Source organism: Poeciliopsis prolifica, unplaced genomic scaffold (genome assembly GCF_027474105.1).
Source record: "Poeciliopsis prolifica strain line A6 unplaced genomic scaffold, Auburn_PproV2 SCAFFOLD012, whole genome shotgun sequence".
Taxonomy (NCBI): Eukaryota; Metazoa; Chordata; class Actinopteri; order Cyprinodontiformes; family Poeciliidae; genus Poeciliopsis; species Poeciliopsis prolifica.
This window is the reverse complement of record NW_026562387.1, coordinates 9,229,724-9,243,077: the sequence shown is the minus strand read 5'-3', so window position 1 is coordinate 9,243,077 and position 13,354 is coordinate 9,229,724. Positions and strand designations below refer to the sequence as shown.

Here is a 13,354-nt window from a genome sequence, read left to right as displayed (position 1 = left end):
AGTTTAATCTTGAAGTAAACTGAAAATATGTCGTCAGTAAGTATAACTAGCTTGGTATAATTCCATACAGTCATCAAACTAGTGGGTATAATTTCTGCATCTGCATATTCGGCTGGTGGATGATGATTGATCCCAGGTAAAGTTCTGTGCAGTTGCAGCATTTGCATTGGTACACTAACAAACCGGGAATCTCAAGCTCCTTAATCAGTCCAGCGGGACTGTACGTTGTTGGAAAAAGTTCCTATCAATCAATTAAAAAACACTGATAGCTAAGTTTCAAACTTTTAATGTTTGCAATCCATTAAAAAACACATTTATCTACTGCTATCTGCAAGTTATCAATATTTTTATAAATTGTTTTAAACAATCTTTGACTAAAGGACATCCCTGCATCATGTCAAGCAAAGTATTTGGCTTTGGTTTCTGAAGTAAGCGTGTTCAACACATTTGTCATGATTTATGCTCTGTCTGCATGTTAAACTCTTGGTAAAGCAACAGCTCAGAGCGGGAGCTGAGATGGATAGAGGGAGTGAAACCGAGGGGAAAAGTCTTTGCCCTGCTCCACCCTCGAGTGATATATATTTCCCTCCACTGCAAATCCAGCACCTGAAAAGTTCATCACTTCCAAGAAGGTTTTTTATTATCATTATTTGGGAAGGCAACAGTTTTCTCTGTATCAAGAAAGAAAGAGAAAAGGGAGAGCAAAAAAAGGAAGGGAGGGAACGCTGCTTCTGCGTCACGATACTTTAATTTCTTCTCCAGCTGCCAATGAAAACCATGAGAAGGTTTTTTTTTTTCCTTCTTCTTTCTTGGCTTAGCATCCTTGCCTTGGCAAACAGCACAACTAAAACCACACTTTGAACAAGTGTAATCTTTATACTGTACAGCATGTGACAAAAAGGACTTGCATTGATTTTACTTGTAAAATTACTTCCTTCCATTTCCTTCCTTCTATCTCGATGAAACATTCACTAATTTACACAAGAAGCTGATGTGCAAGAACAAAACCTAACCTGCGTCTACATGATCAAGTGTTGACATGCAGCCTTTTGTATTGCCTTATTAACACAAAGTATGTCAAGATGGTGAGCAGAGTTGCACCACAATGCAATTAAAGCAAAGTGTCAGTTGTCCTGTTTGCTTACTTCTATGTTCAGTCATTGGCAATATGACTGAACTTGTTGGATGACGTTGAAGTGGAGATTCATGGTTCACAGAGCTCATAATTTCTGAATAATTTAATGGGATATTCCAGCGTTTCCTTTTGGAGTCCAGACTTCATTCGACCATGTCTGGCTGAAAATTATAACTTCTGGGAGTCATTTGATTTGTATAATTCTGCATCAGATAAGTTATCAGTTATCCTTTTATTGTCTGTATATGGTTATTCTAGGGTTAGGAGGGACCTGACATGCAACCTTATTTCTTTATTTTAGTCTGTTACTTTTGACAAAAAGCGTAAGTCGAGTAATCTTTATTTTTCTTAAACTTTTTTTCCCCATGTCCATTATTGGAAATTGACCAAATATGTGACCATATTAGTTATCAAGATATAAATATACATTTTACTTTAGAGTTTTCAGTCAGAATAGAATTGTTAGTCTGTTAAAATCAAACAGATGTTCACCTGAGTGAAAATGTGAAAGCAAATATTAAAAAAGAAAAAAAAATAAGTAAACTTCATTTCCATATATTCCATATTACATATCAGATTAGATTAATATGACAGTCATACACTTGTGCCTGTAAAATAAACCAAACCAAATGATCAAGTTGTGCACTGTAATGTTTGTCTTTGTGAGTTTAAGCAACACCCCCTTTTGCTCATTTTCAAGAAAAATATCGTTTCATCACCGAAAACAAGTTTTCTTGGAAGTTTAAACGTAAAAAAAAAAACATTAAAAAATGATGCTACGTCTCATGTGACAAGGAGGGGCTGTGCGTTTTACCCCTGAGGCAAGCGCACTTCCTCCAATGTCCACTGCGGGAATAGACTATATAAACCCGCAAAAACGGACTCTTCCTGAAACTCTTACAAAGTCTGCAAAGAAGAGACCCATCGCTGCGACCCATTACAGAAGCTTTAGGAGTGACACTGCTCTGGCCAACGCTGGCAAAGCCAACAGGAGGTCGCGACGCTCTTTAAAAGGTAAAAGAGTTTGTTTTTAATGTTCTTTTGGCCAGATAAGCTTGACTGGATGCATCAGATTAAAGTCTTGCTTTGTGGGTTTATTTTCAGAAACATTCCATCTGCAGTTTCCTTGAAATCGAACATGAAGCTCCAGTCATTAGCCACAGATTTACTACTTCTGTGCATATCTTGGGGAGCAAGTGCGCTGGCAACGAGCATTCCTGCTGCGTCAACGTTCGCGCCAGGTGCCAACATCACCGGGCTTGGCGCGGCGCGCGGCCGCGGAGAAAGCGAAACAGTTTCCAAAACCAGAAGGAAGCGGTATATTAGTCAGGATGACATGATTGCCATCCTCGATTACCACAACAAAGTCAGAGGCAGAGTGTTTCCTCCCGCCTCCAATATGGAATACATGGTGAGTCAAAGCTTTCATCCAAACAGTTTCTTCTTTTAGTCCAAGCAGTGCCAGTATATGAAACTGCCAGTAAAACCTGGACAAAACAGCAGTGATAAATTAGACATAACAGTAAAAATAAATGTGTCTAATGCAGATGTTATTGTACCTGGAAACATTTCTTCACTGTTCCATTATTTGCAATTGAAACATAACAATATGGTCTTTTCCACTGTTTGAACTTCTGGTATGTCCTGCAAATCATTTTTAATGAGTGTCATAAGATAGCACTATGGGATTCTTTAAGAATCCATCCAGAGAATGGAAAACCCTGCTTAATTATTTTGGATTTCTATAATTTATTTATTTGCCTCCAATGTATGACTGTGTTTAGGTGTGGGATGAGACTTTGGCCAAAACAGCAGAGGACTGGGCACATGCTTGTCTTTGGGAACACGGACCTCCTCATCTTCTCAGGTTCCTGGGTCAAAACCTCTCAGTCAGGACAGGACGGTGAGTGACCTCAGACTTCTTTTTGCTCACATCTGCTGCTCCTCTCAGGATGGAGCGCTTTCTTGGTGGTAATGGTCATTTTATTGTTGCCTCCTTCTTGGTTCTCCTAAAGGTTTGTGAACTGTGACCTGCAGACTGCCATAGGAATGCTTCTGTGACCCTTTCTATAAACAAAACAAAAGAATATGCAGTTTCAGCTATGACCCATGAAGACAAAAAGCCCGGGCCTGTGGTCGGTCTTGAGTTTTCGTTTGTTTACCTCCATGTGAGCCTGAACTTTCAGATTTTATTGAGATGCAGCACAAACCCAACATTTTAAGTAAAACTAAAAGTCAACAACATTTTTTTTTTTGCTATCTGTCTCTACACACCAAAACACCAGATAAAGTTTAAAGTGACAGTTATCGCATAGACTTTCTGAATGATATGTTATCTAAATAAGCAGTAAAAATGCTGCACTAAAGTATAAGTAGTCATCATGACTCACATTTCAACTATTAATCCACAAAGCATTTGCTGGACAGATTAGCTAGAGTAGGAGTGGCTAAAGTGTAAGATACACCTGATCTGATTTGGCATTTGACCCAATTTTGAATCAGACCGGATGACATATTTACCAGTTATAACATGTTAGAGTTAAGGCCAAGACACATTGTTTGGATCCAACTCTTCACATTCTGATCTGATTTCTGATTTTTTATTTATTTTTTTCTAACATGCAGGCTCCATCTTAATCACTGAGGACTATTTTGGTTGGACAGTCAGAGACAGAGTTTTAAGGAATCACCTCTTTAAACTTTAATATTTTCGATTTCCTGAATACATCCAACACACTTTTCTTTAGGATGTGATGCCAAATCAGAAACCAGGTCTGTCTTGGTCAGAACTACACAGCAGTTTGATGGGAATGTCATGAGTGTCACAGGAAGCGAGACACGTGGAAAAATGAAATGCATATGCATTCAGGGAATATACAAAGTAAAATCTTTTTCTCCAATAAAATCAGCATACCGACTATGAGGAGCTCAAAAAAGTACAGAGAAAAAAGCTTGTTCAAATGGCAAATGTCAGATCAGCTTGTATTTATGCTGTCTGGGTTTTCAGTGTATATATCCTTGTGTGAATACTCAATCTTGCGAGTATGATCAAGAACGCTCCATCAATTCACAATGTTTTCATCAGGATCAGAGCCAGAAGCAAGTGGTGTATCTTGACCTGACGCCACATGCTCTCTCCTGTTCAACTTTTTTTCCATCATAGACCATTTAGACATGTTTGCAGTCCAACCATCTCTACTGCATTTACTGCAACTTAACCATGAACACTTGCACAGTTAAACGAGAGTGTTCTATCACCCCATGACACAAGATAAACATTTTGAGATGTCAAGGAGACTGACATTATCTTTTCTAGTTTCCAGCAGCTTGCACTAGCATTTCACTTTGTTGTTCATCTTGGCAGCATGTGGTGCTGTGATTTGTCTTGGTAACCAGAAAAACTCAAAGTGGAGTTTTAGCTGGATAAGTATTTGCAAATGAATCAGGTCCATCTGAATGATAGAAGCAATGGAAACAGCACAGCGGGAAATTGTATTCCGTTGTAAATCAGCGGGTCTCCCAACGTATGCTTTTCAAATGTGAGGGGGACACGTCCGCTTCACACATAATTAATGTGATGCCCATGTATTAACCATGAAACCAAAAAGTCAGTGTTTGTTGACGTGAAAACAAACACGTCAACAAACCTTATTGTTTTCATTACATTATTGGAAACAATAAGGTAATGTCTCAGATCAGGTCAGATTAGATCAGATGTAACAGGATGGGATTAGATGGGATGAGATTAAGGGGTTTGGGAAGAAAACACAGAAACCAAAATAACAAAATAATTTACAAACACTCCAAATGCTAAATGATCACACGTTCAGTTTGTCTGTGTTCTGCTCGCAGCTATCGATCTATCCTCCAGCTGGTGAAGCCCTGGTACGATGAAGTGAAAGACTATTCATTTCCATACCCCCGTGACTGCAACCCACGGTGCCCTCTTCGATGCTATGGGCCCATGTGTACCCACTATACACAGGTACAAATATATCTATCAAGCATTTTTTTTTAACTAGTAAAACTCCTGCAGCTATGATTGTAATCAAATTCTTTCTTGTTGATTTTTGCAGATGGTATGGGCAACATCTAACAAAATCGGTTGTGCTGTCCACACGTGCCACAATATGAATGTATGGGGTGCTGTGTGGAAAAGGGCAACATATTTAGTCTGCAACTATTCGCCAAAGTAAGTAGGGGTGGCGGGGTCATATTTCATAACCTGGTTTAGCGTTTATTCACAGTGCAGAAAGTATTTTTAATTTTTGAAGTGTGCCCATTATATTCTGTGCTTAGTTATAAAATGCCACCCATGGTGATGAAGGGTAACCTGCAATACCATTCTGAAAATGATCCTAAGCAGGGCCAAACTTGTGACTCACACATGATCTGGTTTGGAACATGCAGTACAGAAGAGCTGTTTAATTTGGATGTAATCCCACTTTCCTGTCAGCAGAAGTCACTGTTGTCACCTTTAAAAGGCTCAACGTTTGTGAATAATTCCTGCTTGACATGTATATAATGAATCTGAGGTATAAGAATACTTTTTTTTTTTTCGTTGGGTCTTTTTGCTAAATGCATGGGTGTGCAACTGAAGTTCTTGAGTGCCACTTTCCTGCAACGTTTGGTTGCTTCCCTGCTCCAAGATGCCCGAATCAAATGAATGGTTCATAACTAGACCCTTGAAAAACTTGCTGACATGTCAAAGAAATAAGTTGGGTTTGCTGAAGAAGGGATGGATCCAGATATTTACATATTAATTGGGGGAATGAGGTGGTGTTGCAGTGTGGGCTGCTTTCGACAGACAATGGTGGTTGATGATTGTAACAACACTGTCAACAACATACATTTTCTAAAAAGAGACCACAATTAGGACTGTTGGAGTTTGCAAAAAAATAATCTGTCTATATCAAAACTTCCCGAAGAACAGAACATGTGCAGCATTTCTGCTATTTTATGATAACTGATTGAAAATATTTTATTGTTTTTTAGCAACATTTTTTGGACATTTTCTTCTTACATTTTCTGTTCCTCGGAAGTGTTTCACACAGGAAGATCTTTAGTGTGCATCACCTCCTTCCTTCACTTCAAGCGTAAATACACCTCTGTATCTTTGTAAGAAAGATACAGCAGGTAGGATATCAACCCCTTATGGACTTTTACCAGAACCTCACTTAAAAAAAATCTTCGAGTAAACATTTTATGAAGATAGGGAACATGTTTTTGCTACAAAAGATTCTACTCTTAAAAAATTGCCTAATTCTTTAGGTAAAATATTAAAATTTTTGCTTGCATATCTAATAATTAAGTCACTCTTTAAGAATGTTTTTAGTCTTGTTCATTGAACCTTGTCTATTTTAACCATTGACTGTACAGTTGTTTGATTCATTAAAATGATGCACTATTCAAACATACCTGCAACAAAGGTGCTATAGGCAAACAAAACACTTAAGCAATGGTAATAGCACGATGTTTGTAAAATACTTTACTGTTTTTGCCTTTTCCTAACCACTGTATTCACTGTGATTGTTTTTGTTTTTTTAGGGGTAACTGGATTGGAGAAGCTCCTTATAAAGTTGGCGTCCCATGTTCTGCCTGCCCTCCCAGCTACGGAGGATCGTGCAGCAACAATATGTGCTTCCCAGCTATCAAGACTAACTACCTGCACTGGTTCAAATAAATACAAGCTTTCTTACCAACATGAGCCGACAACCCACAGTACCGCAAAGACATTGTTTTTTTAATCAAGTAAGGATTTGCACAACAGTTGAGCAAAAACGCTTTTCTGTATATATGGGCTTATTTAAGGAGCGTCGTATACAACTGAAGGCACCTGATGATTTTAGCGACTTGTGAATAATAAACGAGTCATGTTCTCTTTTGTCAGTTTCCTACATAAATCAGAAATGATGAAATACATAAACATATTTATATGACAAATAGATCATTTTAACAGTGCGTACTTTATTTAGTATTAACACCAATTGACAATGTGGTAATTAAGGACATAGCAGCCATCACAGCTCCTCATTTCGGTTCATTTTGGTGCTACAGGTATCACACCTTCATGGTGGGTGCTCTGCCTATACAAAAATGTCTTGATCAAACAGGATCAAAAGGTTCAAAGCGTTTGACCTTAGAGGGGAACCTCCACTTGCAGCGTTTCCATGCCAGGTTCACTAATGTATCAGAATTTGCCGACTTACGGTTGAGTTGTCTCAGATTTTTAAGCCAGGCCTACCTTTTTGTCACAGTCCAGTTCTGGCTTCAGTCTCTTGTGACGATGGTGCATGCATTAAATAAAGCCAACTGGAGAGACATAATTTTGTAGGCTGATGTCAGCACAGGAAAACACTTGTGTTTTGAAAGACCTCCTGAAATACAAAGCAGTACATTTTCAGTTTTTATCTGCACTAATTCACCTCAATGTCATATCAATAACAATACTTTGGGGCATTTCACAGATTTTATTCACATATTTTGTATTTATGTTAGACATACGTCTGATACATATCTGCTCTGTGATAACACCTACATAATTATATCACCATGTAAGTTTTCTGGTTTATTACATTCCTTCATGTGTATTGATGTTGTTTATATTTTGATATGATCACTCATTTAGGATTCAGGCACTCAAGTGCACCTTAATTGTTTGTAAATTTCTAAAATAGCAACAAAAAAATGTGTTTTTTAAATGTGTACATAATTATACCTTGACTATGTTAAAAAAAGTTAAACCGTAAGTTATTCATTTTTGTATGTTTAAGTTATATTAATTTTGTATTGTTTTGTAAAATGGTAGCACATATTCGACATACTGAAGAGTACAAAAATAGGAAGAATCACATTTTCAGCACTGACAGTTTTTAAATCAGCAATGATATTAATGCTGTAAACTCCGTTTTTTATGTGTTGGACTTGTATTAAGATGTTTAATTTTATCGTTCATTTTCTTGCCTGTTTTTAATGGTGCTTTTGGGGTCTAGGTTAATGTTTTCTGTGAAGTGTATTCACTCTTATTTCAATTTAAAATTGGGATGATACTGTGTTTTTTGTGAGTTTTTTTGTTAGTTTTCTTTCTTCCTCTTTTTTCTATAGAAAGTTATAGTAAGTTAATAGTTTATATAATGTTTGAGAGGAATTGATATATGAATAAACAAATGAAAACCATCTAACTCAACAATATGGATATGAAGCAGTAAGCAGGTTTTTTTATGCCCTTTGCTATATTTATACCCTAACAGAATGACAACAGAAGGTAAATATAATTATCATCATTCTCATCATAACCATCAACATAAAGTTTATTTTTATAGCAAATTACAGAAAAACAAAACAAAAAATAAATATTACATTGTAGTGGTAAAAAAAAGAAGTAAACAAATTGCAATCTAGACTAAAACTATTCATGTTCCAGTTATTCAAAGTCAGCTCTTAGCAAGATTAGATTAGTGCTTTAAATAAATTCAGAGTTCTGGCACCTTTGCATTTTTTTCTGGAAATTGTCGCATATCAGTGGAGCATAACAACCTGGTCCTGCCTCAGTCCTGGGGATGAAAAGTAGGTTCACCTGTTGAAGGCTGATACGACAACAATGTATTGTGGTGCTAAGGCACTAAGAGATTTATTAACCACTGAAAGCATTTTGAAGTCTGTCCTCTAAACTGTAGAACTGGAATGAAGATGGAACCTCAGGTAACCCGCTGATGAAAAGTTGCCTTCATCAGAAGAAGCCTCTGGTCTTCTTTGTCCTCTTCTTCCTGCTCCATTTGCTGTGGCATCCAGAGGGAGATGCCAGTGTTGCTGTTTGGATGATGCCAGGTGGAAGGATGGTTACAGCATGACTGCATCCCTTTTTGAATGTGGGTTCACTGTCGTTTTAGTTGGTTGGATAGTGACAATTAATGTTGTTTGCAACCGGGCCGATCTTGCAGTATCAATGATGACCGTGGATTTATGCCAGCTGGTTGGGGCTTCTTAACTGGTGAGTCGATCCTGTTCTAGTGTTGGGACGGGGAACCAGTGTGGTTCTGTGGCATGTGTTGTGTTGCAGTTGTGTGCAGTGACTGGGGTAATGTCATGCATTACATTGAAAATCCAACCAAAAGGAATAACATTTTTGAGGGAACTCACTTAAAGACCAAAAACAGTTAATCACTCAAGGGGAAATGGTGAAATACAGCACATTTCCAGCCGCCAGTACCTTTCCATGTAGTGCTATTACCTACTTCCAGCATTTACCGTGGCAACTGTCACACATCTGTATAATCCTGAGGTAAACTTTTTTTCCCTGATAGCTCATCTGACTCACTGACCTGTTTTTGTTGAACCAGTTTCCCTCGAAGTAAGAACGTGATGAAATGTTTATTTGAAAAGAAGACCGAGACTTCACATGGGTCATGGCAGACTGACAGACAGCAGTGGGTGATTTTAGGGTGGTTCTTTTCCAAGTCGGCAAGGGGTTATTACATTCCTGTTGTGCTGAGATGACAGAGAAATAGTTTCTAGCAAGTAATGATTAATAAAACAAAAAAAAAGAAGGGATAATAAGTGAGGAGGGAAGTTTTTCTCCGACTATTTAAGTGAACTGTTTTGAATTTTAAAAACGCTCAAGAGTCATCGGTAATGTCATTTTCAATTTGTGTAATGAAACCTTGTTTGATTGGGAATGACGCACAGCACCATTTTGACAAGGCTGACATCTCTGTCATCGTCATCACAATAATTCCAAGGATCCAGAAAGTGAGCGGATTGTTTTGTCTACAACATCAATGCAGTGAAGATTGCAAGTTTAACGTTAGACTAGTGAAAGCTAGGAAAATATTCAGAACGTTTGTGTGATTAAAAAAAACTACCCTTGTTGTACATGACCCAGAAACTATCAGAGAGTAAATAATGGAAGTTGTTTTAGATTACTGCTTCCTCTAAATCAGGGCCCACACCTGTAGAATATGAGAGATATCAAAGATAGCACATACCTATAGGAACACCTAATTATCACAGGGGGCTGCAACATAAATGCTACATAAACTCTATCAGGGTTAAACAGTGGACCAAGTCTTCTTAAACATTTTTTTAATTGGTGCTTGTGCAACCTTCTCCAATTGCCGCCCTGGGCATCTACCCTTGTTGCCGCAGCTGACACAGAGCAAGGACTCCCATGGGAAATGTCTGTACCCTCAAGATCATGAATTACACAGTTCAACATTGAACTCATGTTGAATTGAGTTTAATGTTTAAGCCATGACATAATAATTAGAGTGTTTACATTTGTTATCAAGCCAAAAAACATATTACGTTTTTTGGCTTAATCTAATAATAGAATTATGACTGTAAACATTTCACTCTCACAAATCATGTTTCATGCAGTATGCTGGCACTTTGCACACCTATAGAGGGACACTTCTCTGCTGATTGTTGCACAGCTGCATCAAATCTTTTCTTAATCTACTGTAAGTGTACTCTACAGCCTCTTCTGCCCTTCGTGACTTCACAGAATGCTTCAAAACTTGGCCTCACTGTGCCTCCAGAGGGTTATTGGAGGAGATTTCTCTCTAATTCATTGTATTTTCTCTCTTTTTTTATGTTCAGTCCCCTCTTGGAAGCACAACAGCTATGTTTGTTTAGCTCCCTCTTGCAGCTCAGCCAGCGGAAATGCACCCAGTACCCTGAGCAAGCCTTACTTTATAACCCTTCCATATCCTTCTTTGGCAAAGCAGCTCTGCAGCATTAAATAGAGCTATAGCATTCAAAACCTTTTCAATGTTTGAAAAAATTGTGAAGATTCTTCTCCAAAAAAGAGTTAACATATGTTTACTGTAAAAATATGTTAAATTCGTATCTTTCTGACTTCTGCGCAACTTAGGTGAGGACTTGTTGAGATTAATGTCTCCAAAAATTGGATCTCAGCTTCTTGAATAATGTTATGAGATTTTGTTAAATAAATGTGTATGCGGGTGAAATGTTTACTGCTATTAATATATAATATATAAATATATCTTTCAGCAAAAAGTAAGCTTTTCTTGTGTCTGTTTTTGTAAATTGGGTGTCGTTACCTCAAACAAGGAGTAAAATATAAAAATGTTGAGCTACACAGATCATTTTGCGGTCTTTCTGACTCTCCGTTGTCTATTTTAGTTTTTGATGCTGTTTATTTAGGATGAGGTTTTTATAATATGTGGGTAATATGGGTCATTTCGCTGAGCTTATTATGGCTAGATTTATATGGACTCCGTGTGCTTGAAACACACAAGCGTCTGACGATGTTGCTTGCAATCGTCAGACGCTTGAAATAGGATACAGTTTGAGCTCAATGGCTTATGTTATGGTCTCTTTTCTTGTCTGGTGATTTTCATTCAAAATGCTCCAGTAAAATATACATAAATCATATCTGACATACTTCAATGTAGATACTGCTTGCTAGAGCAGAGAATGTAAGCTGCTCTTATGTCATAAAAGTGTATAGTCTATAATCAACCTCATATGTGACATTAAATGTAATGGTATGTTGTGAGCCGAACACATTAGAGCCTCAGACGACAAGAATAAACCTAAAACATGTCTTATGCTGAAATAAAACTAGATTTGACACTTATGGTTTTGTCTATGAACCCAAACTAAAGCACATTTGGCCCACGTTCAGTTGTTGCCCTCTTGCAGTCTGTGTCGTGGACAAGCCCATGAGGGGCCTCCTTGCAGGGACTTCAGCAAAGCGACATCCTGGAGCTGTGAGATCCCAGCCAAAATCAATGTCCTCTGAGAAGCACAGTGCTGGGAAACTGGTGCTTAATCAGATGGGCTTCGTCCTGTTGCTCTCAACTCAGTTTCATGCCAAGCTTAGAGAGACTTTGAACCTGCTCACTGATTTCAATGCTCCTATGTCTTATCCTAAGGACTTATATGAAGTCTGTTTTCTCATTCTTCTTTGTCAAATTGGATCTCTGAGCATCAATTTTCTTTGCAAAGATTCTTCATCAGATTTCTTAGTATGATTTGATTTGAACCAGCTTACTGTAGCTTTTTCCAAAACATTTAGACTCATTGACCTGTCAGAGAGTAAGTTTCTGTCATCAATCATTTGCAAACTCAAAAAAGGCTTCTTCTGGTATGTCTCTGTAATTCCCTCCCACCACCTTCTCGTGAATGCTAATCAGCTTCAATGTTTATGCTAAAGTCAAAGATCCCCACTGCATGATTCTGCCACTATCATCTTTCCTTCTATTTCCCACATATCTGCCATGTTGCAGGTTGTTGGACCCAAGTACAAGCACGAGTCGGGCAGAGTCATGAGAAAACTCGAGATTCGATAAATACTCCAAAACATACATAAATAAGAATGGCAGGAAAGAAATCTAAACCGTAAGACAAAGAGCACGGAAACATGACAGAAATAAACGTCTTGCAAGGAATCAAAGAAAGTGGGTGCATAAATATACTGGAAGGATTAATTAGAGGAACAAAGAGCTGGTGAGTCCAATAAACTAAATGAGTTACAGCTGTGCGGGAGCATGAACTCATTTACAGAGAGAGAATCACCAGAGATGAGATGTGAAGACTATAAAGCAAAAGATGAGAAAGAAAGATGATGAGCACAAGAAGAGCGGGTAAATTAATGACTGAACACATGAGGAAAAACATTGAAGAACTCATAAAAGGGTCAAAGCCATTAATGTGACAAACAAAAGTCTTTTTAGATCATGACCAAAGCACTGTGTACTGTATGTAGACCAACAATGTTAACTTTGGCCTCATCTGAAACGAGCTGGACTTTATTCCTTCACGTTCCCACCTGAGTCGTGGATCAGCAGCTCCAGAATCCTCATTGGAGGATGAATGTGGGTCTGCACTGGCAAGTTAGGTGGAAAACTGTGTCTTGGTTGCAGTTTTTTCATAATCCACCCATACGTTCATGATGAATAAACAATGCTATGTTAGATGTTCAAAGTTTTGAAATATTGCTTACAGCCCAAGACCACCTTAAGGCCCACAATTTTTTCTTTGACATTTCTTGTGTTTTCTTTTGTTTTTGAAGATGCTGTTTGTCAGCTGAGTTCTATCAACCCTCAAATCGTCACGCAACAGCTGTATTTATACTGTGAGTAAGAGACACACAGGTGAACTTAATTTACCAATTAGATGGTCTCGTTTAGGAGTAGCAGGGTGAAAGGGGCTAAATACAACACAAAGCCACACATTTCATATATTTTTAGAAAA

The 13,354-nt window shown here is 38.0% G+C and overlaps 1 protein-coding gene across 1 annotated transcript; it reads left to right on the top strand.

Moving 5' to 3' along the window:
- Positions 1-2,045: 2,045 nt before the first annotated feature.
- Positions 2,046-8,189, top strand: pi15a (peptidase inhibitor 15a). Its single transcript, XM_055037907.1, has 6 exons — positions 2,046-2,149; positions 2,240-2,546; positions 2,920-3,038; positions 4,988-5,120; positions 5,212-5,327; positions 6,683-8,189. Exons 2-6 carry the CDS (start codon positions 2,274-2,276, stop codon positions 6,816-6,818), a joined length of 777 nt encoding a protein of 258 aa, XP_054893882.1. The 5' UTR covers positions 2,046-2,149; positions 2,240-2,273; the 3' UTR covers positions 6,819-8,189.
- Positions 8,190-13,354: the final 5,165 nt, after the last annotated feature.

What these genes read in the sequence shown, in the direction of transcription:
- pi15a (XM_055037907.1), top strand. Translation starts at nt 2,274, where the DNA reads ATGAAGCTCCAGTCATTAGCCACAGATTTACTACTTCTGTGCATATCT. An exon ending in CCTCCAATATGGAATACATG is followed by an intron (nt 2,547 to 2,919) that starts GTGAGTCAAAGC and finishes GACTGTGTTTAG; the next exon opens with GTGTGGGATGAGACTTTGGC. An exon ending in CTCTCAGTCAGGACAGGACG is followed by an intron (nt 3,039 to 4,987) that starts GTGAGTGACCTC and finishes TTCTGCTCGCAG; the next exon opens with CTATCGATCTATCCTCCAGC.